Source organism: Staurois parvus, unplaced genomic scaffold, assembly GCF_062004578.1.
Source record: "Staurois parvus isolate SC_StPar_1 unplaced genomic scaffold, SC_StPar_1.0 ptg000468l, whole genome shotgun sequence".
Lineage (NCBI taxonomy): Eukaryota > Metazoa > Chordata > Amphibia > Anura > Ranidae > Staurois > Staurois parvus.
Window position 1 is genome coordinate 340,232 of NW_028318264.1, and position 27,012 is coordinate 367,243.

Genomic DNA, 27,012 nt, shown 5'->3' on the forward strand with positions numbered 1-27,012 from the left:
CTGTCATCAGGATGGAGAGCAGGGGGAGGGAGAGGGGGCTTGGTGAACATGTGTTTACCAGCCCCCTCCCTTTCCTTCAATGGACATAGGCAGTGATCACCACTGATCACTCCTATATCCATTGATAACTGAACATAGTAAACTTGTGCTTACCATGCATCAGTTTATGAATGAAAAGGAGTCTCTATACAGACTTATTCATTCATGTAATGTGCAGCTTGGGCTGCAGAGAAAGGGACTATCTTCTGTATTTTTCTCTGTCTCAAAAAAGAGACATAAGGGGTCTGTTTAGACCTCTGATATCTTACCAAAGCCCCCCCCAAAAAAAAAAAAAGCAATGGAAAAATTGCAAAAATGGTATTGCCAGCTGGGTTTAAAAGCAGCGAAAGGGTTATTAGTACATGCTGCAGCTGTCAGCACTGTATAAACCACTCTTTCTCAACCTTTTTTTTCAGTTAAGGCACCCTTTAAAATTCAAGGCACCCCATTCAGAAATGTAAAAAACTAAACTAATAGTTTTACATACGTAGCAACATCCACACACGTAGGATACCCAACATTAGAGATGATTTATTCTTCCAAAGCAAACACACCTTTGCAAACTGGTACTGACTCATACTCCAGTGTTTCGCTTCTCGCTCAGTTTTTATCCCTCACTCATCTAATGTGACCCCAGTGTTGATGGAAAGGGGTAAACAAGGATGCTGTACAAGGGCTGACATCCTCCTTATCAAATGAGGACATCATTGGTTGTTAGGACACAAGAGGCTGGAAGGTTGTAATGTTGCACAACAGGGCTTTTTTTTCTCAGAGAAAAGGTAATGGAACTCACTCCCCCTCCCCTAGGCCACACCTTTTCCAACCCCCTGCCCACCCCTAGAACTGCCTCTTGTCTCTACCCCTACACACCTCCTAGCATTGGCCCCTTTAGAAAATAGGGAACCAAGTATAATTTGGGGAGCTATACAAGTAATTTGTATAGAATTTGTTTATAAAAAACAATGTAGTAAAATGTACAAAACAGTAGAAATATCTAGCACTTAATAAAATAAGCTCAGAGGCACTTCCAGCCCATATCTAGCAAGACACATCCCCCATGTCCAGCAAGAGACAGCCCCCATATCAAACAAGAGAGAGCCCCAATATCCAGCAAGAGACAGCCCCAATATCCAGCAAGAGATATCCCGATATCACTGTTCAACAGGTAAAACGTTTTGGGCATAAAATTAGCTAATCTTACATAATTTTGGGGTGCTGAAAACGAAAATGACCCTAAAAAATGTTGATTGGCTCTAGTTTCCATAATATATTCACCCATCTAATGACGTAAGCCATTCAAAATTATGATGCAACTTCAGCTGCATATTGCGCAATTGATACTGGTGACCAATAGAAAATTGCATGTATACTGAGATGATGCAATATTAGCCTTTAATTGCATCACTTCACTGCATAAAAGCTGCAGTATCTGTAGCTGATTGTAGTTCGACAGCGTCTTTACATTTCGTTTTATGCTTATATAGGCTACTCAGTAATGCCTCGAACTTGTGTGAATAAAGCAGATAATTTCTGCTATATCTGCGGTGAAATAACTTTTATCTCACAAAAAAGGAGGATAACAGGAATGATTAAGAAAGCCTACAACTTGTATTTTGGCTGCAAGATAGGAGACCAGGACAAGAGCTGGGCACCACATATATGCTGCAATTCTTGTGGGACAGCACTGGAGCAATGGTTGAATGGAAAAAAGGCATCTATGCCTTTCGCTGTGCCAATGATTTGGAGAGAGCCAACAGATCATGTTAGTAATTGTTACTTTTGTATGGTGCCTCCAACAAAAGGGCTAAATAAGAAGAAAAAGTTATCTGTGCACTATCCAAATATTCCATCGGCAATACATCCAGTTCCTCATGGAGAGGGGCTACCAATTCCTAAAGCACCAGAATCCTTCGTGGTTGAGTCAAGTGAGGAAGAACCTGAAGCGTGTAGTCATCAACCGTCAACCTCACATGACCCAGACTTTCTTCCATCCACACCCACTGAACCACACCTCATTACACAAGTGGAATTGAGCGATCTTATCAGAGACCTGGATCTTCCGAAGAACAAGGCAGAGCTTTTGGGGTCAAGACTACAACAGTGGAATCTCCTAGCAAGTGATGTTCGTACGTTTTTCTACCGTCATCGTCAGAAAGATCTGATCCCATTCTTCGTCCAGGAAGGTGATATTGCTGTATGTAACAATGTTCATGGTTTAATCTCAGCCATCGGCGTATGCTATGATCCCGATGAGTGGAGGCTGTTCATTGATGCTTCAAAGGCGAGTCTTAAAGCTGTTTTGCTCCATAATGGCAATCAGCTGCCGTCAGTTCCAGTTGCTTACGCAGTTTCAATGAAAGAAACGTATGAAAACTTGAAAGAGCTTTTAAGGTGCATCAACTATGATGAACATCAATGGTCGATTTTTGGTGACCTGAAGGTGATTGCTATCCTACTTGGACTTCAAGGTGGATATACTAAGTACTGCTGCTTCCTCTGTGAGTGGGACAGTCGTGCGAGAGAAATGCACTATGCCAAAAGAGACTGGCCATTACGCCAGTCATTGCAGCCTGGAGAAAAAAATGTTAACTATCCAGTACTTGTAGACAGCAATAAGATCTTATTACCTCCATTACACATCAAGTTGGGATTAATGAAAAACTTTGTTAAGGCAATGGACAAGAATAAAGCAGGTTTCAAGTACCTGATTAGCAAATTTCCAGCACTTAGTGCTGCAAAAATAAATGAAGGAGTCTTTGTTGGGCCACAGATTCGTAAACTTATTCATGATGATGAGTTTCTTTCTCTGTTGCGTGGAAAGGAAAAGGCTGCCTGGACAGCATTTGTATCAGTGACATCAAATTTTCTTGGAAACAATAAAACACCAGACTACAATAAAGTGGTAGAAAAACTCATCCAGACTTACAGAAATCTGGGTTGCAACATGTCTCTAAAAATTCATTTTCTACATTTGCATCTGGATTTTTTCCCACCAAACTGTGGAGCAGTGAGTGATGAACACGGAGAGCACTTCCATCAAGACATTGCAGCTATGGAAAGAAGATATCAAGGTAAATGGAGCCCATCAATGCTTGCTGACTATTGCTGGACAGTTGTAAGAGATAGCCCTTTCCTCGAATACAAGAGAAAAGCCAAGAGAAGCAAAACCGACACAAACTGAAGACAAAACTAGTGAGAATCCTAAGTATTAAAATGATTCAACTTAGCTTATGGCTATAATTTTTCTTGGTAATCCTATGCAATATATTATGCCATTTAGGCTTTGTTATGTAGTCAATATCACTTGCTTTATATTTGTGGAAAGACATCTATCTATATAATTATTGTGCATTATGTAGTCATTACGCTTATAGTAGAAAACTTTCCGTTTACAGAAAAACTAGAGCTAATTGAAAAATTTCATTGTTATATTTGAACTCAGAATGTGAAATTCATTAAGAAATGGATCCTTTTGTTTCCAAAACTGGCAAAAAATAAAAATTTGTTGAACAGTGATCCAGCAAAAGACATCTCCAATATCCAGCAAGATACAGCCCAAATATCCAGCAAGAGACATCCCGATATCTATAAAGAGACATCCCCATTATCCAGCAAGAGACATTCCCAATATCCAGCAAGAGACATCCCCCATATCCAGAAGGAGACAGCCCCCATATCCAGCAAGAGACAGCCCTTCATATCAAATAAGAGAGAGCCCCAAAATCCAGCAAGAGACAGCCCCAATATCCAGCAAAAGATATCACGATATCCAGCAAGAGACATCCCCAATATCCAGCAAGTTACAGCCCAAATATACAGCAAGAGACATCCCGATATCCATAAAGAGACATCCCGATATCTATAAAGAGGCATCCCCAATATCCAGCAAGAGACATTCCCAATATCAAGCAAGAGATATCCCCCATATCAAACAAAAGAGCCAAAAATCCAGCAAGAGACAGCTCCAATATCCAGCAAGAGATATCCCGATATCCAGCAAGAGACATCTCCACTATCCAGCAAAATACAGCCCAAATATCCAGCAAGAGACATCCCGATATCCATAAAGAGACATCCCGATATCCATAAAGAGACATCCCGATATCCATAAAGAGACTTCCCCAATATCCAGCAAGAGACAGTCCCAATATCCAGAAAAAGACAGTCCCATATCCAGCAAGAGACATCCCAATATCCAGCAAGAGACATCCGCAATATCCAGCAAGAGACAGCCCCAATATAAAGCAAGAGACATCCCCAATATCCAGCAAGGGACGGCCCCATATCCAGCACCATATCCAGCAAGAGACATCCCCAATATCCAGCAAGAGACATCCCGATATTCACCAAGAGACATCACCAATATCCAGCAAGAGACATCCCGATATCCAGCAAGAGACATACTGATATTCAGCAAGAGACAGCCCCAATATCCAGCAAGAGACATCCCCAATATCCAGCAAGACACAGCCCTAATATCCAGCAAGAGACATCCTGATATCCAGCAAGAGACAGCCCAATATCCAGCAAGAGACAGCCCCAATATTCAGCAAGAGACATCCCGATATCCAGCAAAAGATAGCCCCAATATCCAGCAAGACACAGCCCCAAATTCCAGCAAGGGACAGCCCCATATCCAGCAAGAGACATCCCCAATGTCCAGCAAGAGACATCCCGATATTCAGCAAGAGATATCCCGATATCCAGCAAGACACAGCCCCAATATCCAGCAAGAGACATCCCAATATCCAGCAAGAGACATCCCGATATTCAGCAAGAGACAGCCCCAATATCCAGCAAGACACAGTCCCAATATCCAGCAAGACACAGTCCCAATATCCAGCAAGAGATATCCCAATATCCAGCAAGACACATCCCCAATATTCAGCAAGATACAGCCCAAATATCCAGTAAGAGACATCCCGATATCCATAAAGAGACTTCCCCAATATCCAGCAAGAGACATTCCCAATATCCAGCAAGAGACAGCCCCAATATCCAGCAAGAGACAGCCCCAATATCCAGCAAGAGACATCCCCAATATCCAGCAAGACACAGCCCTAATATCCAGCAAGAGACATCCTGATATCCAGCAAGAGACAGCCCCAATATCCAGCAAGAGACAGCCCCAATATTCAGCAAGAGACATCCCGATATCCAGCAAAAGATAGCCCCAATATCCAGCAAGACACAGCCCCAAAATCCAGCAAGGGACAGCCCCATATCCAGCAAGAGACATCCCCAATGTCCAGCAAGAGACATCCCAATATTCAGCAAGAGATATCCCGATATCCAGCAAGACACAGCCCCAATATCCAGCAAGAGACATCCCAATATCCAGCAAGAGACATCCCGATATTCAGCAAGAGACAGCCCCAATATCCAGCAAGACACAGTCCCAATATCCAGCAAGACACAGTCCCAATATCCAGCAAGAGATATCCCAATATCCAGCAAGACACATCCCCAATATTCAGCAAGATACAGCCCAAATATCCAGTAAGAGACATCCCGATATCCATAAAGAGACTTCCCCAATATCCAGCAAGAGACATTCCCAATATCCAGCAAGAGACAGCCCCAATATCCAGCAAGAGACAGCCCCAATATCCAGCAAGAGACATCCCCAATATCCAGCAAGACACAGCCCTAATATCCAGCAAGAGACATCCTGATATCCAGCAAGAGACAGCCCCAATATCCAGCAAGAGACAGCCCCAATATTCAGCAAGAGACATCCCGATATCCAGCAAAAGATAGCCCCAATATCCAGCAAGACACAGCCCCAAAATCCAGCAAGGGACAGCCCCATATCCAGCAAGAGACATCCCCAATGTCCAGCAAGAGACATCCCGATATTTAGCAAGAGATATCCCGATATCCAGCAAGACACAGCCCCAATATCCAGCAAGAGACATTCCAATATCCAGCAAGAGACATCCCGATATTCAGCAAGAGACAGCCCCAATATCCAGCAAGACACAGTCCCAATATCCAGCAAGAGATATCCCAATATCCAGCAAGACACATCCCCAATATTCAGCAAGATACAACCCAAATATCCAGTAAGAGACATCCCGATATCCATAAAGAGACTTCCCCAATATCCAGCAAGAGACATTCCCAATATCCAGCAAGAGACAGCCCCAATATCCAGCAAGAGACAGCCCCAATATCCAGCATGAGACATCCCAATATCTAGCAATAGACATCTGCAATATCCAGCAAGGGACAGCCCCATTATCCAGCAAGAGACATCCCCAATATCCAGCAAGAGACAGCCCCAATATAAAGCAAGAGACATACCCAATATCCAGCAAGGGACGGCCCCATATCTAGCACCATATCCAGCAAGAGACATCCCCAATATCCAGCAAGAGACATCCCGATATTCACCAAGAGACATCACCAATATCCAGCAAGACACAGCCCCAATATCCAGCAAGAGACATCCCGATATCCAGCAAGAGACATCCCGATATTCAGCAAGAGACATCCCGATATTCAGCAAGAGATATCCCCAATATCCAGCAAGACACAGCCCCAATATCCAGCAAGAGACATTCCGATATCCAGCAAGAGACATCCCGATATTCAGCAAGAGACAGCCCCAATATCCAGCAAGAGACAGCCCCAATATCCAGCAAGACACAGCCCCAATATCCAGCAAGATACAGCCCAAATATCCAGCAAGAGACATCCCGATATCCAGTAAGATATAGCCCAATATCCAGGCAGCAGCAGTAACAGCCAACCAGCCCCTATATCCATCAAGCAGCAACACTGACAATTAAACACTAACCAAAGCAATGTACTTAGTCTCAACCAGAAAGTGAGCAGTCAGGAGTCTCAGCAAGATAGGACATCGCATGGCAGCTGTTCCTCGCAGCTGGCACCTGCACCAGGAAAGGAACATCTGGTCGGCTACAGGGAGAGGCAGAGTACAGCAGATATCACTCCGCCTTCCATTCTCTTAAAGCTGCAGCCAGAACTATAGCAGCTGTGTCGGCTTATGCGCCAGCAGCTCACTCCGCATGCTGGCTGCAGTATTAAACACAATGTAAAAAAAAAGAGTTCTGTTCCCTGGCAGAGGTGCCGGGCTGGCATTCCGGGACATTCCAGCAGAAAAAAAGCCCTGGTGAACAATGCAACTTACAAGCAGGCTTGGTCCATCCACTGGCTTGTATACAATTTTGGGGCAATTATTAGGCCTTCTGCCAAGGCACCCCTGAAGGAGCCTGAGGGCACCCCAGGGTGCCTGGGTACCCTGGCTGAAAAAGGCTGGTATAAACTGTGTTTGGAATCAGCTACACACAGTGTACAGGACAGTGTTCCAGCAGCCGTACAAAGACTTCCCATCTAGTTCACAAAACAAAATTGAGTTCACATGAAGCTTTGTTTTTCTATGAATTAATATAAGGCTTCCTTTGACTGACTGAGGTGGACAGGTGGGCAGATTGTAGGAAAGTTGCCTACTGTACATAGCTAGTTTTGTCTGCTCTAGCCAGAGGGAAGGGGTTAATGTTTGTACCACCTTCCTCAGGCTGAGTTTGCGGGCTTTTGACTGGGTACAGCCCACCAGTCCTGTGGAAATATAAATATAGGATAGGTGATCAAATCTAGGGGTTCCTGCTGAAGTTTGCTTGGGGAACAATCATACATCTACCAGGTAGGAAAGGCTGCTGGGACTTGCAGTCTGTTCTGAAGACACCGACTCATCGGAACACCGTCATCATGGACTACTGCCATCCTGGACTTGCCACTATTGGACTTTACCTATGCAGCAGCCACAATTAAAGTTAGTTAGGAAAATACTATTTTCCTATTTAGATCGTGATACTGAATTTCTCTCAGCAAGCCTTTGAAACGTTGTCCTGCCTGTTCTGAAGTTGTTCTACAAGGGGGTATGAAAGTAACCAGCACAATGTACAGGGACACTTGAAGCTTCGGTCAGTAAAAGCACATTTGGGTATGAAGTCAGTTTCTGCAAAAGTTAGTATGAGTAGAAGCAAGCAGTTATCCGAGTAACTAGAGACTAGTGACGAGTACAAGCAGCTTGTTGTGAAGCGTGGTACCTGTGCTAGGTGAGGCATACTCTGGTAGCAAGAGGTCGCTCCCTCGCCAGAGGTCTGTGTCCCATACAGAAGAGTAAAATAGACAGAGTACTGAGGTCCACACTCTCTGCATGGTGGGACCCCAATCCATCATTGTGAGTGAGGTGACAGAGGTAAGCTGGATGTTATATGTTCCACCTGTTTTTAGGGTGGAACATGCAACACGTTCCTGCTCCTGCAGCCTCTCCCCAATCCCCCCTCTCTGTGACAACCGCTGTCAGTATTTGAAAAAAGTGCGGCAGTCATTCATTCACAGAGTTCTATTCTTTGCATTTGCATTAATTTTGTATGGGTTCAAATCGCACCACAAAGGTATCGGTTTTAGGTATCGGATTGTTTACATGAGTACAAGCAAATGCTAGCTATCAGCACCAATACCGGTCTCGGTATCGGTGCAACCCTAAAATGCTATTTTTTCCCTGCAAAAAGATGTGCATTTATTTATTTATTTTTTAAGTTTAATATATCCTTTAAAGTGGTAGTAAACTCTGAAAAAATAAAAAAAAAGTTTTCCCCACATGATGAAGGACTTACCTTAAACAAAGCCCTCCAACGGCACGCTGTCACTGCTGTAGAGGCTTCCATCTTCACCCAGACTTCCCTCCAGGTTTGCGGGCTGCGGCCACTTGATTGGCCAAGCTGTGATGATGTCAGTCCCGCATACTGGAGTCTCTGCTGCGGCACACAGGTCTGAAGGAACGACACGGGTATGCCGTTCCTTCAGAATGGATGCGCCAGTGATGTCACTGGTTGCTGCTTGCTAGAATATCTCCTAAATGGTCACGTTTAGGAGATATTCATTTTACCTACAGGTAAGTTTTATTATAAGCTTACCTGTAGGTAAAAATAATATATGAGAGTTTACTACCACTTTAATTTGTCACAAAAACAACGTGTTGCTAACGAGATAAAAGTATGGATCAATAGATCCAAAGAAATAAGCAGAATAATTTACATTCAAATTATACCCTTTCCTGAAAATGTCAAGCTTGATCCTTCCTCTTCCAACCCCCAAGGCTCCTATTTGGTAACAACAGAAGTATTGTTTTTCCCAAAACATAATCCATACGCATCCACTACTTAATTGCCCTGTAATCGATTTTTAATTTTTCTTACTGTGTTTTTCTGCCTCCTTGTAACGTCCTCCATGAGCTCCCAACCCTCTTCTTTTCTACTCACTTCCATTTGTTCGGAACAAGCAGTGAACATTAGTTGCAGTCATGTGTACTGCTCTATGCACACTACAAATTTTATAGTCCATACTTCAGAGTCCATGTCAGGAGCGAGTAGGGTGGCTATGCTCCTACATAGAGTACGACTTTAGGGAACAAATGTAGCAGCAAAAAAAGGGAATATTGAGATTTGGAGGCGGATGAGAGCAATAGAAGAAACTTTTGTCAATACATACTTGAATGGATTTTTCACTTTAAATAGGAAGGCTTGTGAGATATGGAGTGGGATGACGTGGAGTAGTCATTCTTAACCTTTCCAGGTGCAGTCAAGATTTTCAGATTATCAGATCGTCAGTACAGTGCTTTCGTCAGCCGATTCTAACTTTTTGTAGGATGAAAATTGAGGTTGCAAGCTGGAAAATGTTTAACGTGTGTAAACAGAATCTCTGATTTTCAATTAATGTATACAGTAGTTGTATGGAAATAATCAAAGAGAAAAAAATGTGCATGATCAGAAGCAAAGAACAACCCTACATTTCTTCTATTACGCTAGCATGTAGCTATGTGTGCCTATGTTTGCCTTTTGTTGGCCAAGAAGTTTCTTACAAGTCAATGCCTTTACGACTACATCATGATATGCACTTTGGTGGAAAATCAGGCGATTGGTCGTCCGATTTTCTTATAGTGTGTACTAGGTTTTAATCTGAGCAATTTGGCATGTGGTTTACATTGGAGGTACATGCATTTTTCTCCTTCTATTCAGTTTGAATGTGACAGGTTTAAATTATATTGTAGATATAGTCAACTTTTTTTTCCCATTTTGAATGGAGTCAGGGAAGGTTAAAAGCTCTATCAAGTTTTTCTTTTGTTTTGCTGATTTTTGTCTTGCTGTGGAAATTTCTTTTTACTTCCTGTCTTGTAGACACTTTTGGGGTGGAAATCCCCCTAGAGTAAGAATAATCCCCATCTTAGTAAATTGTCACAAAAAAAATCAGTCCCCTGAGCTCTTGTTCTGATTACATCTGTATAATGTAGGATTTCCCCTTTTTTTTCTATCTCGGGGGCAATGATCCCCTTTCAGGGTTTCTTTCAAGAATAATAAGGTAGGTGGTATGGCTAAGCTAGTCACACGTGGCTTAAATTTAATTGTTATTTAATTCCTGGTTTTCTAGGAGACCTCTGCAATCCTCAACACTTCAGCTATGGAATAGAGACGAAGGAAGCATTCAAGAAAGGCTGTTTATGTGAGGATATTCTTGAGGAGCAGAGAAAGGTTCATAAGGCTGACTTGATCATCTTTCAGGTACCTGCAATTTACAAAATAATTTTCGTTCAATTTATAAGTTAATATACGCATATACTGTGTGTACAACTCAAGCACGGTATAGACTTTCTTATGAATCCTATTGGTGAAGGCAGATGTACAGTTTTCATGTGGTGTAAAAGCTACTCTTCTAATTACCAGGGGCCAAAAATCTTTGGACCATTAGTGGCATAGCAAAACTGTTAAGCTACACCTCCTATTTACCACTTGCGGCTTTGTCCCAGGGCACCCCAAGCCTTTTATTATTGTAGTAATTCCCCTGATTGTGATCCAAGCACCCCTTGCAGAAATAAACAGTCAGCCTGTGAAATATTTTTTTTGTACTGCATTTAGGTAGCATAGCTTGGCCATGCAAATAAATTTTTTTAATTAATATGAAACTGGACAAAATGGTGTTGTAATACCTACCAGCATTTAACTTTAAATACTTTTCTGTGAGTATGCCAAAATATATACATTTTCTAAAAAACATTATTATCAAAATATTGATCAAAATATCTTCAATAATTTAAAACGTTTATGCCCCAGTTATATTCTATGGACTTATAAGGATATTTGTCTGTGTGTACATATATGTGTAACGCCCTACAGTGCACATAGGTTTTTTTTTCTGTTTAGCTAGAGGCTTGCTAGAACCCTGGGTGTGAGTAAACCTGGGAGTAAGTCAGCAAGGTTGTTTCAGGTCAAGGCTGAAGGGCTCTGCTGGTCAGTTCTCTGATATCTCCCCCTACTCTAGAAACTTCTCTAGAAGTTTCTGGAAGCAGTGGGTGGGGGTGAGGGACTGATGTGCATACTTAGGGGAAATTGGCCAATCCCAAGGTAGGAGGCCTGGCATGGTGGCTAGGTCAGCCCTGAAATATGAGAGAGCCTGGTCAGCAGGGGATTCAAGTGGAAGATGACATGAAAACGTACTGCTGGTCTGGAGCCTGGGAGGGGGCCCCAGAGGAGGGGGGTCTGCTTACAGGCTGAAGCTGGACAGAAGGATCTCCACTGTCCCACAGTCTACCAAGGAAAGACAGCCTGTCAGCAGGGAAGGAGCCAGCCTAGCGTAAGGCCTGAAAGAAGCTTCAATCTTTAAAGCTACAGAAACAGGACAGAGTGAGTACTTCTACACTCCCTGGGCCAAAGAAGGGAGAAGGTGGTCAGGTGCAATGCAAAACTAGCTGTCCCTGGGACTACTTTCTTTGTGTGTCTCGGAATCCCTTGCCCTGGGATACTGTCAAAATAGCTAGGTGGGTGAGGAGATTTCCATCTAGAGTCTGAGGATGTTTACTTAAGGTGACCAAGTGCTCCATACAAAGACTGTGTGCTAACCTGTCTGAAAGGAAGTGCCATTCCTGAAGGAGTAGAGAGCCTAGGATCCATTTTGTGCTGTTTTCTGGATTCTTTCCATTTTCCCTAAGAAATTTGTCCTTCAAATTATTCAGTTCCATTGGGCATCTCAAATACCGGTAGACCCCATCCAAGTTGTTACCCCCTAAAAACCAACAAAAAAACAATGGACTTTGGATGAAAGTGTGGAAAGTGCATGTTGCCTGGCTGTGCAGTGCTTAGAGGGACCCAAAAACTCAGCAGGCGTCAAGAGGGTGTATATATACAGTTGTGTTCAAAATAATAGCAGTCAGACATCACTAACCTGATCAATCACTGTTTTTGGTAGAAATTATATTTCTACATGGCAAATTATTTACTAGCAGGTGTAGTAGAGTAATAGAGTAATAGAGTAATAGAGCTGCTGATTCTGTGTAATTGAATCACTAATTGAAAGGGGCATGTTCAAAATAATAGCAGTGTGGAGCTCTATTAGTGAGGTCATTCATTCTTTAAAAACAGGTGGCAATTATTGCCCTTATTTAAGGAAGGAAGGCAGCAAATGTTGTACATGCTGGTTACAGTGCATTTCTCTCTGAAATTCTGAGGAAAATGGGTCGTTCCTGACATTGTTCAGAAGAACAGCGTACCTTGATTAAAAAGTTGATTTGAGAGGGTAAAACATATAAAGAAGTACAGAAAATGATAGGCTGCTCAGCTAAAATGATCGCAAATGCTTTAAAATGGCGACCAAAACCTGAAAGACGTGGAAGAAAACGAAAAACTACCATTCGAATGGATAGAAGAATAGCCAAAATGGCAAGGCTCAGCCAACAATCAGCTCCAGGAAGATCAAAGAAGGTGTAAAGTTACCTGTGAGTACTATTACAATTAGAAGACGCCTATGTGAAGCCAAGCTATCTGCAAGAAGCCCCGCAAAGTCCCACTGTTGAAAAAAAGACGTGCTGAAGAGGTTACAATTTGCCAAAGAGCACATTGACTGGCCTAAAGAGAAATGACGCAACATTTTGAGGACTGATGAAAGTAAGATTGTTCTTTTTGGGTCTAGTGGCCGGAGACAGTTTGTCAGACGACCCCCAAACACTGAATTCAGGCCACAGTACACTGTGAAGACAGTGAAGCATGGTGGTGCAAGCATCAAGATATGGGGATGTTTCTCATACTACGGTGTTGGGCCTATTTATCGCATACCAGGGATCATGGATCAGTTTGAATACATCAGAATACTTGAAGAGGTCATGCTGCCTTATGCTGAAGAGAAAATGCCCTTGAAATGGGTGTTCCAACAAGACAACGACCCCAAACACACCAGTAAACGTGCAACATCTTGGTTCCAGACCAACAAGATTGACGTTATGGAGTGGCCAGCCCAATCCCCGGATCTTAATCCAATAGAAAACTTGTGGAGTGACATCAAAAATGCCGTTTCTGAGGCAAAACCGAGAAATAGAGAAGAACTGTGGAATGTAGTCCAATCATCCTGGGCTGGAATACCTGTTCACAGGGGCCAGAAGTTGGTTGACTCCATGCAACACAGATGTACAGCAGTTCTCAGAAACAGTGCGACTACAACCAAATATTCATTAAGTGATTCAAAGGAAAGCAAAATCTTCAAACATTTTTCAGTTTATATAGTGAATGTTTGAGTTTGTAAAGAAGAATACAAACACTGCTATTTCTTTGAACAGTCTAATATTCACTTTTCTTTAATTTTTTTAGAGGAACAACACAAATTTGATATATTTTTCTTCATGTTTTGATTTGGAATAGAATGTGTCGTGTTCCCAATGCATTTGTGTGTATGAAAATAAAAGCTATTAGAAAGATTTTGAGCTTTATTCACTTTTTTCAACACACTGCTATTATTTTGAACACAACTGTATATATATATATATATATACACACTGCTCAAAAAATAAAAGGAATACTTTTTAATCAGAGTATAGCATCAAGTCAATGAAACTACAGGGATATCGATCTGGTCAGGTAAGTAGCAGAGGGGGTTGTTAATCAATTTCAGCTGCTTTAGTGTTAATGAAATTAACAACAAGTGCACTAGATGGGCAACAATGAGACGACCCCCAAAACAGGAGTGGTTTTAGAGGTTGAGGCCACTGACATTTTTTTCCTTACTCAGCTTTTCTTACTGCTTTTTCACTAGTTTTACGTTTGGCTAAGGTCAGTGTCACTACTGGTAGCATGAGCGAATACCTGGATCCTACAGAGGTTGCACAGGCAGTCCAATTCAAGAGCATGGAGGAGATTCCAGGAGAAAGGCAGTTACTCTAGGAGAGCTGGAGAGGGCCGTAGAAGGTCCTTAACCCATCAGCAGGTCCAGTATCTGCTCCTTTGTGCAAGGAGGAACAGGATGAGCACTGCAAGAACCCTACAAAATTACCTCCAGCAGGCCACTAGTGTGAATGTCTCTGACCAAACAATCAGAAACAGACTTCATGTGGGTGACCTGAGGGCCCTATGTCCTCTAGTGGGCCCTGTGCTCACTTCCTGGCACCATAGAGCTCGACTGGTATTTGCCATTGAACACCAGAATTGGCTGGTCCGCCACTAGCGCCCTGTACTTTTCACAGATGAGAGCAGGTTCCCCCTGAGCACATGTGACGGACGTGAAAGGGTCTGGAGAAGCCTTGGAGAACATTATGCTGCCTGTAACATCGTTCAGCATGACCGTTTTAGTGGTGGGTTGGTGATGGTCTGGGGAGGAATATCCATGGAGGGACGCACAGACCTCTACAGACTAGACATTGGCACCCTAACTGCCATTAGGTATCGGGATGAAATCTTTGGACCCATTGTCAGACACTACGCTAGTGCAGTGGGTCCTAGGTTCCTCCTGGTGCACGACAATGCCCAGCCTCATGTGGTGAGAGTATGCAGGCAGTTCCTGGAGGATGAATGAATTGATACCACTGAATGGCCCCCATACTCTCCTGACCTCAATCCAATAGAACACCTCTGGGATATCATGTTTTGTTCTATCCGATGCTGCCAAATTGCACCTCAGCCTGTCCAGGAGCTCAGTGATGCCCTGGTCCAGATCTTAGAGGAAATACCCCAGGACACCATCCATCATCTAATTAGGAGCATGCCCTGATGTTGTCAGGCATGCATACAAGCACGTGGGGGTCATACAAACTACTGAGTACCATTTTGAGTTGCTGACATGAAATTTCAGCAAAATGGACTAGCCTGCTGCATCATTTTTTCACTTTGATTTCCGGGGTTGAATTCAGTCCTCTGTAGGTTGATAATTTTCATTTCCATCAAACAATGGTTCATCCTTACGTTCCTAACACATTACCCAGTCCAGTATAGATATCCAGCATGATATTTTTCCTCATTGAGATCTTATGTGTTTTCAAAAGTGTTCCTTTAATTTTTTTAGCTATATATATATACAGTATATATACTGTATATTTAAAACAACATACTATATTAGTAAAGTTTTGCTCATGTGTTTGTTTCTAGTTTCCTTTGTACTGGTTCAGCTTTCCTGCTATCATGAAGGGCTGGATAGATCGAGTCTTTGTACAAGGCTTTGCCTTTGATTTCCCAGGCTGCTATGACACTGGACTCTTGAAGGTAAATATGTACTGAATGGTACCATGTATGGACACACAGAAGAACACAACCAGTTGTTGGTTTGAAAAACATGTTATACACAGCTAATGCCCTGAAAATAAGTCAGTCTCTGGAATTACATATATTCCCATAGGTCATTGTTATTTGCTCTGTTCACTAATACATTGGTAGATTTACTAAAACTGATGCACTCAGAATCTGGACAAGCTGTGCATGGAAGCCAAACAGCTTTTAACTTCAGCTTGTTCAATTAAAGTGTTGCTAAGCCCACAACAGTAAAATCAGTCTATATATGCAGTAAAGCATGCTTGGTATCAAGGGCGGACTGACAACTCATGGGGCCCCCGGGCAATAGGGGATCATGGGGCCCCCGTGTCCTTGCCCAAACTCAAAAAAGCCTATGAAAAAGGTATCAGGGGCATCTCATGGGGCCCCCTGACCCCAGGCCCTCGGGCAATGCCCGGGTTTCCAAATGGTCAGTCCGCCCCTGCTTGGTATACTCACTGTGGAGCCTAAGGGGTTAATCCTCTGCATTGTGTAAAGAAGCTTTTTGATTCTGCCTTCTCTGATCCTTCCCTTCTTTCAGTATCCCCTTCTTATCTCCTGATAAGACATAATGTGTGGGGTCACTCTGCACATGCTCAGTTTGGTGTGTATTGCTAGAGAGTTTTTTTTTTCTTGGGAGAGTACATGTGATCAGCACAGGGCCAATCAGTACTGTCCAGACAGAGGTCAGGGGTTCTGCATCCTCCTAGTGCAGAATGAAATATCCCCCTACAAGCTTTAACATGTGCTCTGCTGGACACTGATAAAAGCCACAAGACAGCTATATACTGCTGATGAGAAAAGGTATTTAGCAGTTTATGTTTACTAAAATGATTGCATTTCCATGTTCTGTGTACTGTGAGAGATCAGATATAGCGCATCCAGGGTCCTGGGTTTAGTAACACTTTAAGTACAACTACATACAGTACATAATAAAAAAATATCTATCAGAAATTTGGGAGAGGAATTGGGGTGATGCAGGATACTGCAAAACAGAATGTATTGCTAGCAGGGGACACTTCTTTGCTTTGGCAATATAACCTGGAAGCTGATTGGTTTATATGTAGAGCTGCACCAGATTTTGCACCCGTTGGTTTAGGTAAATAATCCCTATTCTGTTTTAAGGTGTTATTCAAACATTTTGCTGTACATAAGAAATAATTTCCCAATTATACTAGTCTTTAAATGTTGCCGACATGCTTCAGTACTTGAAGTCAGAGATTCACATTTCCTTGCAATAATATTTTAAAACTTCTACAGGTCTAGTTTAAAACAGAACTTCATCTAAAACACTTTCTAAATTAGTGTTAGAAATCTGTCAGTTTTATTACTGTCTGTGACCCCACTGGCAAGATTCTCTTTCAGATTCTATTTTTTAATGTTTTGCAAAAGTAGAAAACAGATGTCTCTGGGACAACACTGATTTACAGCAAGAACAATTTACACCTGTTCTAACCCAGACATGTCAATTTGTGATTGTTATGGCAGTATAATGCTTCAGAATTGATTTTGAGATCCCTTTCTCTGACAAAAAAGGCCCCTTTCACATGAACGTTCCAAATGGGTTCACCTGACCGGTTTTCAGGCAGGCCGGATCGGAAACTCTATTCTCCTCTATGGAGTGGCGGGTGTAAATGGATATTTATTTACTTTATTTATTTCAGGTACTTATATAGCGCCATCAATTTACACAGCGCTTTACATATACCGTATTTTTCGCCCCATAAGACGCACATGACCATAAGACGCACCTAGGTTTTAGAGGCAGAAAACAGGAAAAAAAAATTTCTGAACTAATGGACTGCAGACAGTACAGGAGATGACCAGAGACTGCAGACAGCACAGGGATGACCAGAGACTGCGGACAGCACAGGGATGACCAGAGACTGCGGACAGCACAGGGATGACCAGAGACTGCGGACAGTACAGGAGATGACCAGAGACTGCGGACATAGTACAGGGATGACCAGAGACTGCAGACACAGTACAGGAGATGACCAGAGACTGCAGACACAGTACAGGAGATGACCAGAGACTGCGGACAGCACAGGGATGACCAGAGACTGCGGACAGCACAGGGATGACCAGAGACTGCGGACAGTACAGGGATGACCAGAGACTGCGGACAGTACAGGAGATGACCAGAGACTGCGGACAGCACAGGGATGACCAGAGACTGCGGACAGCACAGGGATGACCAGAGACTGCAGACAGCACAGGGATGACCAGAGACTGCGGACAGCACAGGGATGACCAGAGACTGCAGACAGCACAGGGATGACCAGAGACTGCGGACAGTACAGGAGATGACCAGAGACTGCGGACAGCACAGGGATGACCAGAGACTGCGGACAGCACAGGGATGACCAGAGACTGCGGACAGCACAGGGATGACCAGAGACTGCGGACAGTACAGATGACTGCTGACCTTTGGGGAGGTGGGGAGCGGGTACCTGAATTTGACAGGTACCCGCTCTTACTTCCGCAGAGTTTTTGTTAGATCTTACCTGTTCCTCGATCCAGCCGCGCGCTGTCTTCCCGGCTTCTGTAATGGCGCTCGGCATGACAGCCGGGTGCCCAGTGCGCATGAGCGAGAAGCACTTGCGCTTTGTGATTGGTCCGGCGGCTTCTGGGATCTGTCATGTGTCCCAGGTAACGCCTTACCATTCACAAAAAGCACCGCTTCTTGCGCATACGCACTTGGCACCCGGCTGTCATGCCCAGTGCCCACACTACAGAAGCCGGAAGACAGCGCGCCGCTGGATAGAGGAACAGGTAAGATCAAAGAACAAAGAAGTAAGAGCGGGTACCTGTCAAATTCAGGTACCCGCTCCCCACCTCCCCAAAGGTCAGCAGTCATCTCCATAATGTCCCGCTGCAGAGCTGAGCGGCCGGCCCGGTATTCTGACACGGCCACGGTGGAAATACCCGACTGGCCGCTCCATATTCGCTCCATAAGACGTACTGACATTTCCCCCCCTTTTTTTGGGGGAAAAAAGTGCGTCTTATGTAGCGAAAAATACGGTATATATTATATATTCTCATCAGTCCCTAACCCTCAAGGAGTGTACAATCTAAGGTCCCTAATTCACATTCATACATACACATACTATATGTGTCCATTTACATCCACCAACATCCAATCCGATCTGATCCACCAAAAAGAGACGGATGGGGATCCATTCCCCTTCTGTCCATCAGATCGGATGGGATGGCAGTTGGATGGAAACGGACAGGCGGTCTTTTTCCACCTGACCGCCCATAGGCTGTGTCTGTGTCTGTTTTCCTGTGGTTGGGAAGCTGCAGATGGACAAACAGCCTGTCAAAGAAGCCTGTCAATGAAATGAGCATCCCTTGTAGTCATGTAACTGCCAATGCATCATTACATTGCGTTACCAATGTGGTTCCTTGAAAAATGATTCTGCGTAATTCAGCCCACTTTTTTTTTTGTCTGATCTAACCTTTCGCCATTATACCAAGGTGTCACTATTGGAGACATTTCCCATCAAGTATTATGTGTGCTGAAGCATCAGTATTGGCTTAAAAAGGTCAAGGTCCATATCAGAGTATTCCAGCCAACACAGGTGGCACAGTGGTTTTACTACTTTGTGGCTGTAGTAGCTCTTAGAATATTAAGAAAAATATGGCAGTCAAAGTAAGGACAGAAGTTCACATGGCCTCCTCCCATTGAAGGTATATACTGTTCCTTTTTTGCTGGGCAGGAAAAAAAAGCACTTCTTTCATTTACAACTGGAGGAACAGAAGAGATATTTAGCAAAGAAGGAGCAAGTGGAGATATCCGGTATCTACTCTGGCCCATGCAAGTAAGCATTTTTAAATTAAATTTAAAAATATTTGTTTTTGAGAAAAATGTCTCAGGTAGAGAAGCATCATATACAGTTTGACAGCTGTATTCCCATACTTTCACACCTGTTTGTGGGTGGGTGCAGCGGGATACGGTAACAATAAAAACAGCGTGTGGTTGCCTATAAACTCAGAACTTGTATTACAGAAAATGCCAACTACAAACAACCCCAGCAGGAGAGGGATGCTAAGGGTAACACTCACAGTTCAGTTCCTGGCAGAGAGACAGTGGGTAAAGATTCACCAACAGTGTCTGTCTTCAAAGGCGGAAAGCGGCCTCGCCTGGCCGGTCCGGTCCTAAAAGGGAGGCTACAATACAGTTCCTAGCCTGTCTCTACTCGACAGGAGCCTTTCCCTGCTGCTATCACTTTCCCTGCCAGGCGGGTGCTTTTTCTCTGATCTAGCCACTTCACAAAATGCATGTCAAAACCTGGGGGCAGTGACTTATAAAGACTCTGCTGACCCAAAAATGGCCACCAAAGGTCACCTAGATGCAGCAGCATAGATAACAAGAATGCTGCCTCGTGGGGCCAGGAAACCATAGAGAAACCGAGTTTCCCTTTACTTCCTCTCCAGGCTGTGATACTGCTCTCGTCGGACGCTACCCACAGCGGAGAAAGCAGACTGCACCTGCCTACATGTTGTAGTAGAATAGACCCCATTTCTAATTTACATTGATATAATGACATCTCAATACTTTCTACGTGCAATGTAGACAAGAAGAGTAGTTTATTGTTGCCACTGAGCACAGTGGTCTGGTGCATCCAAGAGTGAAACTCTGTTATTACATCAGGTAGACTGAATTGGATATCCTTTGTTTAAAAATGAATAATCTATTTCAACTGCCAAATATTTTTTCCTTCAAACAATAGGCTCAGTTCACAAGGGTAAGAACTTTTTTAGCCATGTGATTGTAATTTTCAAATCTAAAAATAACTGCCATTTAAAAAAGAAGAAAAAAAAATGATCTGTATTTTAGGCAGTGGCATATCATCCATGTGTGCAATGTGTGTGGTGCACACAAGCCCTGAGGGGGGGTGAGGCCCACTGTGCTTTAACACACAATACAAACATGGAGGAGCTTCAGCTACTCTCCCTATCCTTTAAAATGCCCCCCCACAGCACTGATCCCCTGTGGCTCCCCTGCAGCTGCTAGCTTCTCCTCCTCTCCCAAGAGCTGAAAATATATTACCCTCCCACTGCTGCTCTGACCACCCCATTGACTGCCCCCCCCCCCCACAATGATCCCCGGCACCTCCTCCCTGCAGCACTGATAGCCAGCTTCCCTGCTTCCCTCTCACGCCAGCTGCTGCTGGGGTGGGAGATTGGTGACAGGACAGAGGGGGGGGGGGGCTGATAAACAAGTCATGTTTACCAGCCCCTCACTGAATGAATACAGTGAGCGATTGGTCCCAACCCTTCATCCTGTGTTCATTCATCACTGAAACATAGTAAACTGTACAGAGACTTCTATTCATTCATCTGCAGTGCAGCTGAGGCTGCAGAGAAAGGGAATGAAGACTCTATGTCCTCAGTCCCTTTCTCTGTCTTAAAAAACAGACAGCAGGGCGATGTTTATACCCCTGATGTTTCACTAAAGCCCCACCCCACACACATACAAAAAAAGTAAAAAGAATGTATTAAAAAGAACATTGTTATTTTTACTTAATTGCTTACTTTTTCCAAGCATTGTCTACACGATTTATGCTGTCTGTATGATCACCTGAGAGCTTTGTATCTCTATTTCCTTTATACGTAAATAAAAAGACTGAGATGTAAAACTAACATCGAATAAAAAAAACATAATAAGGCCTTATTCACACAAGGCATACTACAGTGTACACCTGTGTAAGGCCGTGTTTATCAGCATGAGGACTGCACAGGTGTTCTGTGCATCCCTGTACGGGTAGTCCCATTCATGAAAAAGAACACACAGGAGGTGCAAATGCCTAACACATTAGTATGTCAAATCAATAAGTGAGCGCAACTTCAAAGTAAGTGGATAGCAGCTAGCATTAAAAAGGCAAACCTCTACCCCTCAGAAAAGTCACAAAATCAGATATGCAGCGCTAAATCTAAAGTCATCTGGTATGATATAACAATAATGATGTGTATAATCAAGAGTTAATTAATGTTAGAAGTACAAAAAACTGTTGTGCAAAGTCCAAGTTGTTACTAATAGTAACACATTCCAAAGGTGACAATGGTGAACAGTCAATAAACTGAGTGTGACAAGTGATACTCAGTGATCCATAGTTTCCGCTTGCTGGTGAAAAGGATTTGGTACAATAATGCACTTACCAGAGATACATATAAAATGAGCATTATATGCATATCATATCCACGGTGACATCTGGGTCTGGTCAATGGTCAAGGAAACATCCGGCACTGGTGGTGAACACTCAGCGATGACAAGACTCACTCTCAGGGGACACCTCAGGCACACCGGTAGGTCTGACGTCATCCAGATTCCCAGTAGCATGCTTCCAACGCTCCACCTTAGAGGACTCGCAAAGAACGAGCCAGGGGGCAAAGTGGTGCTAATAGTGTAGTACTTTAATTATAGTGTACAAATATCAAATGTATAGTAACAAAACTTACATATGTATACATGTGGGCTCAATAGTAGCTGCGGGCGCCTATCAGATGGATTCCCCTCTAAGGTGGAGCATTTGAAGCGTGCATAAAGAGGCTAGAAGTGTTTCTAGGAAGATTGCTCACTGAAAAGGTCATCTCTCCTACAGATGTTGATAAATTAGGGACTGCTCAAATCATAAAGGGGTTACTGCCGCATCACCCAATGTCACCGGTCCTAAGAGTTGTTTTGAGAGAGAAACTTTACTTTTACTGAAACTATGACTGAAGTAAAGAAACAGGAGGCTGATATTCTTTTTAGTACCCCTTCTAAAAGCAAAGAGTTCTTCAGGTGAGCACAAATATTAGACTGTTGCTAAAAATAAAGAAGTTGGTAGACTTCCACAGCCTAGAGCTCTATCTGTTGATAAAACTTCCAGTGATAAGCCTCTCTTCCATATTAGGTGTTTCGGCTGTGGACAAACAGGCCAAACAGTTCGTCAGTGTCCACTGCTTGCTGATAGTTCTGAAATTCACAGTAAAGCTGGACAAATGTATAAAAGAAAACAGGGAAAATCAAGAAAACAAATGTTCACTAAACTGGCTGGAGTAGGCCGCAGATGTACTTTCAATTTGTTTGTTAATGATAGACCCACTACTGCTGTGTTTGACACTGGCTCTCAGCTGACTATTATCTACAGGCCCTTCTATCAGCAACACATAAGCCACCTCCCTTTGAAACCTATGGATACTATGCCTGTTTATGGTGGGGGAGAAAATCCTGTTTTTATGGATGGTTATCTATAAGTTGAGCTTGGCATTCCTGCTGTGACAGCTGATGAGGATCCCCTACTTAAAGTCATTGCCTATGTGAGCCCACTACCCGGTGGTAGTGAGTATGCTCCTATGATTGTGGGTTCCAATGTGGAAGCCATTGAGGCTGATTTCATAAGTTTTCTTCAGCCACAACTGGGTATTCCTCTACCTTCACTGCCTGTTGCTCCAGAACTTCAAAATAACTGCCAAACGTTTGCTCCTGATATTCCTGGAGGATGTGTGGGGAATCCATGGTATCCCACAGAGCTTCCAGCCGGGGGAGTGCGAGTGTTGCGGTTTTATGTGGAAATTTCACCAGGTGCAAATGGTAGCTTTTTCCTGCTAGAGACAGATCCGAAAGATCCGAAAGAGGCTGCAAAGAATGGCTGGGAGATAGTCTTTCCTTTCTGGTACTATCATTTAAAATGTCCAAGAATGGATGTTGTTACTGTTTGGAATGTTACCACATACCCAGTTATAATACCAGCCTGGCAGGAGGTAGTCTATTGTTACCCAGTGGAAACCATTAGCTCTTACCCTGCCAAGCTTGAGGAGAAAGAAACCAAATTAGACTTTCACCTTAATGATGCTGATAGTCCTGTAGAGCACAAACAAGTACTAGAAGAGCAGCTAATGGACTCATTGAGAGCTGGTGAAGAGTGTATCCCAAACATGTATTGCTGCCCCACTGCTCTAGGGGTACCTTGTTGAATATGTTGGGTACCCTCCCTAATGGTGCTAAACAAACCTGGAGCCGACATTTTGGAGCTATGGTACATGCCTATAATTATACCAGACATGAGTCAACTGGTTTCTCTCCTTATTTTCTCATGTTTGGGAGAGAAGCCCATCTGCCTATTGACATTCAGTTGCGTGTGTCTACTGATGGAGTGGAACATAGAAATTACTACCAGTGTGTGGCACAACTCAAACATAGTTTACAAGAGGCCTATCGAATCCTGCAAAAATAAATGCTGCCAATAAAAGATGCTTTGATGCCAACGTTCGTTACAAAGACTTACAACCTGGTGATAAAGTGCTTCTTCGCAATTTGGGACCCTCAGCCAAACATAAGTTAGCTGATCGCTGGAGAAATGAGTTGTTTGAAGTTATAGAAAAACTGCCTAGAATTCCAGTCTATTAGACAAGTAGGCACAGGCTAGGGACTCACAATTCAGGATAGAAGCCTACCCTTTGAGACAGGACCAGCCAGTCTGCACTCTGCCCACTGAAGACAGACGCTGTTGGTGTATCTTTACCCGCTGCATCTCTGTATCTTCTGCCACCACACCACACTGCACCCACATGCTACCCTAGAATGAGTATGGCGGTTGAGAAAGTTGAATAAAAGTCATAAAGCTTGCTTGTTCAGTAAAATAAGGACAACAGCCTCTATGTCTTTCTTCTGAAAGGTTTTTATTTTTAAAGGTCAGCATCAGTAGATTTGTTGCTTTTGACAACAAAGTTAGCATGGCCCAGTAAACATGTAGGGGTTTTTTTAATTACTGCCAGTTGACCTGGGTCTTGCACATTACTATCACTGAGTCTCCCTTCTGCTGTCTTTACTGGAGGAATTAACTGGTTGCTAGAGTTGCTTAATACAGGGCTGTAGATCATTTTTTCTTCTGGGGGGGTTCAGCTCAAGGAGGGGGTTGGTAGAAGGAAGGGAGGGGTGAGTGGAAGGAAGGAAAGGGTGGGTGGAAGGAAGCAAGAAAGGAAGGGGTGGAAGGAAGGAAGGGTGGAAGGAAGGGAAGGGGTGGAAGGAAGGAAGGGGTGGAAGGAAGGAAGGGTGGAAGGAAGGGAGGGGTGGAAGGAAGGGAGGGGTGGGTGGGTGGAAGGAAACGAGGGGTGGGTGGAAGGAAGGGAAGGGGTGCAAGGAAGGAAAAAAGGAAGGAAGGGGTGGAAGGAAGGGTGGGTGGACCCCCCACACACTTATCTAAGCACCTGGCTTAGTATAATGACTGTCCTGCGTTCTGAGTTTTCTTTGTTTTTTGCATTTCACCATTAAAGGACTTCTAGAGGATACCATAGTCAAAAATGTTGACTAGATTACCAGTAAGGGATGGTAGGGGGCATACATAAAATGTATGTACATACTTTGTCTGAGAACCACATAGTCTGTGCATAGTCTGTATCTGCATCGAATTTAGTACCTACATTTCATACTCCGTATAGTATTCACTTTTTTAGACCACCTTCATGTGCCGTGCAGCTGCAATATCTATGAGAAATGATAAATACTCAGATATCTATTTCTGAGCTACTACAATGCCAGATGGCAAAATGTAAATTTGGGCTAATTGCAAGCAACCCAAAAGTAAAGATTAAAAATATTGTTTCTTCCTAAAAAAATTCTGAGCCTCAGATATAATTTCTCCATGCTAAGTGCATGCCATGTAATAAGTGCAAGTATAAAGCTCGCTTTATCTTGTTGTACACCCTTTATATAAACTCCTTCAGATTTACCAAAACTATTTATTATGAGGACGCATATGAACAATCTATTCAATTTATATTAAATCAGGCAGGCTCTAGCACTAAACAGTTGATGGAACAACTTAGGGAAATTGTATGTAGCGCTACCCTCAAAGGAGCCGCTGAATATTTTGGATTCTCTGTTCTGCGCTCCAACTCCAAAAACAGTCTCGGACTCCCCCAACACACCTGGTTGAATAGAAATACTGTAGAAATGCAAGAGACTCTCAAAGGAAAAGTTTTATAAGATAATACTTTAATAGAGATTATCAAGTCAGCAAGAGACAAAGATGTTAGCTGCCGGTATTCCCCAACTTGCAAAGTATAGCATCAAACAAGGTCGCAAAGATATACAGTGGAAAGATCGTGACAATAGACTTAAATACAGGACCAACAGATCCTAGCTAAACCTTTGATTCCAGGAGCAAGACGGAGAAGAGGAGACTTTTAGTCAGGCAAAGGGAGCAATAAAGCACAATTTCTGAAACCTGGGCAGGAGTTCCCCCCTACAGTAAACAATTGATACATCGACAAAAAGGGACAGTCAGTGACACTCTGTAGACTGAATCCTTTGAATGGAGGAGTCCTTGAGGTAAATGTGTCCTTGGTCTTCAGCTAGCTTATGGTGGGGCCCAGAAGTATCACTGTGCACTGGCAACTAGCAGAGTGAATAGGTAAGCGTGGGGTATTTCCCAAAACAGAAGCCTATAGGTAGATAAAGAGGGGGTAAAGATATCTGCATGCAGTATCTATATTGTGTTAGGGAAGAATGTTGGGCTTTCCCCCCCTCACCAGACCCCTGGGAGATGACACAACCAAAATTCACTGTGGAGGGTCAGGCCCCTGGCAGAGTAGAATGGCACCAGATTGCTTTCTGACACCCAAACAAGACAGTAGGTAATGATGCCTGCAAAGACAGCAGTGGCTGACCCAATTTCCAGATGATACTGCAGTCCTTGGAATGTTGAGGGTCACCCTGTGGTGCTGGGTGATGCTGGACTGCCGAGCAGGTTTACGGCACTAAAAGGTTAAGCTGAGGTCTGGTCCTGAAGGGGAGAGACACACACTCCCCTCTATCAGCCTCGAAGTCTACACGCCTCTGCTGCAGGGGTAAATATCTGCCTCCCCAGGATGCCCTATGGTTTTCCTTTCCTCTGGTAAATGTAGTCCAGACAATGCTGAAGAATACAGTGTCTCTAGGCTATGGGACTACGGGTCCCAAGATCCTCTGCTTCTCAGACACACTTCCCGCTCTATCAGCAGAAAATTATGTGATTACTCTGCGCTGAACATTAGAGGGGAGGAAAGGGGATCTCAGTCTATGCAGCAGATGTCCCTGAGATGCAGAATGACCCAGCCTGGACCTGACTACATGTACAAACAGATTTGGTCAGCATAATACTTAAAGGTAAATGGCCCTCTACTGGATTTTATTAGTCCACAGCCAAGGTCAGTGGTGTATCCGCAATGTGCATAGATTGAGGATTATGTTCAACAGAGGCTGCCTATGTTCTCTTCTTTAACCCCCCCCCCCCCCTCAGGCACCCAGACTCAGTAGGGGGGACTCTGATAGGGACACTAATGGGTACCTTGATGTAAGGAGGGACTCTGATATAAGGGGGGGGGGGGGGACTCTGATGGGAACCCTGATGTAAGG

At 43.5% G+C, this 27,012-nt stretch overlaps 1 protein-coding gene across 2 annotated transcripts in view; it reads left to right on the forward strand.

Moving 5' to 3' along the window:
- Positions 1-27,012, forward strand: part of NQO2 (N-ribosyldihydronicotinamide:quinone dehydrogenase 2) — a 43,640-nt gene that overhangs the window by 11,672 nt on the left and 4,956 nt on the right. Inside the window, exons 3-5 of one of the 2 annotated variants that reach the window (XM_089689040.1) lie at positions 10,498-10,628; positions 15,468-15,581; positions 19,349-19,450. In XM_089689040.1, the coding sequence (XP_089545166.1) occupies positions 10,498-10,628; positions 15,468-15,581; positions 19,349-19,450 (347 nt within the window). The remainder of the gene's footprint in view (positions 1-10,497; positions 10,629-15,467; positions 15,582-19,348; positions 19,451-27,012) is intronic. The other variant, XM_089689041.1, reaches the window with a different exon arrangement.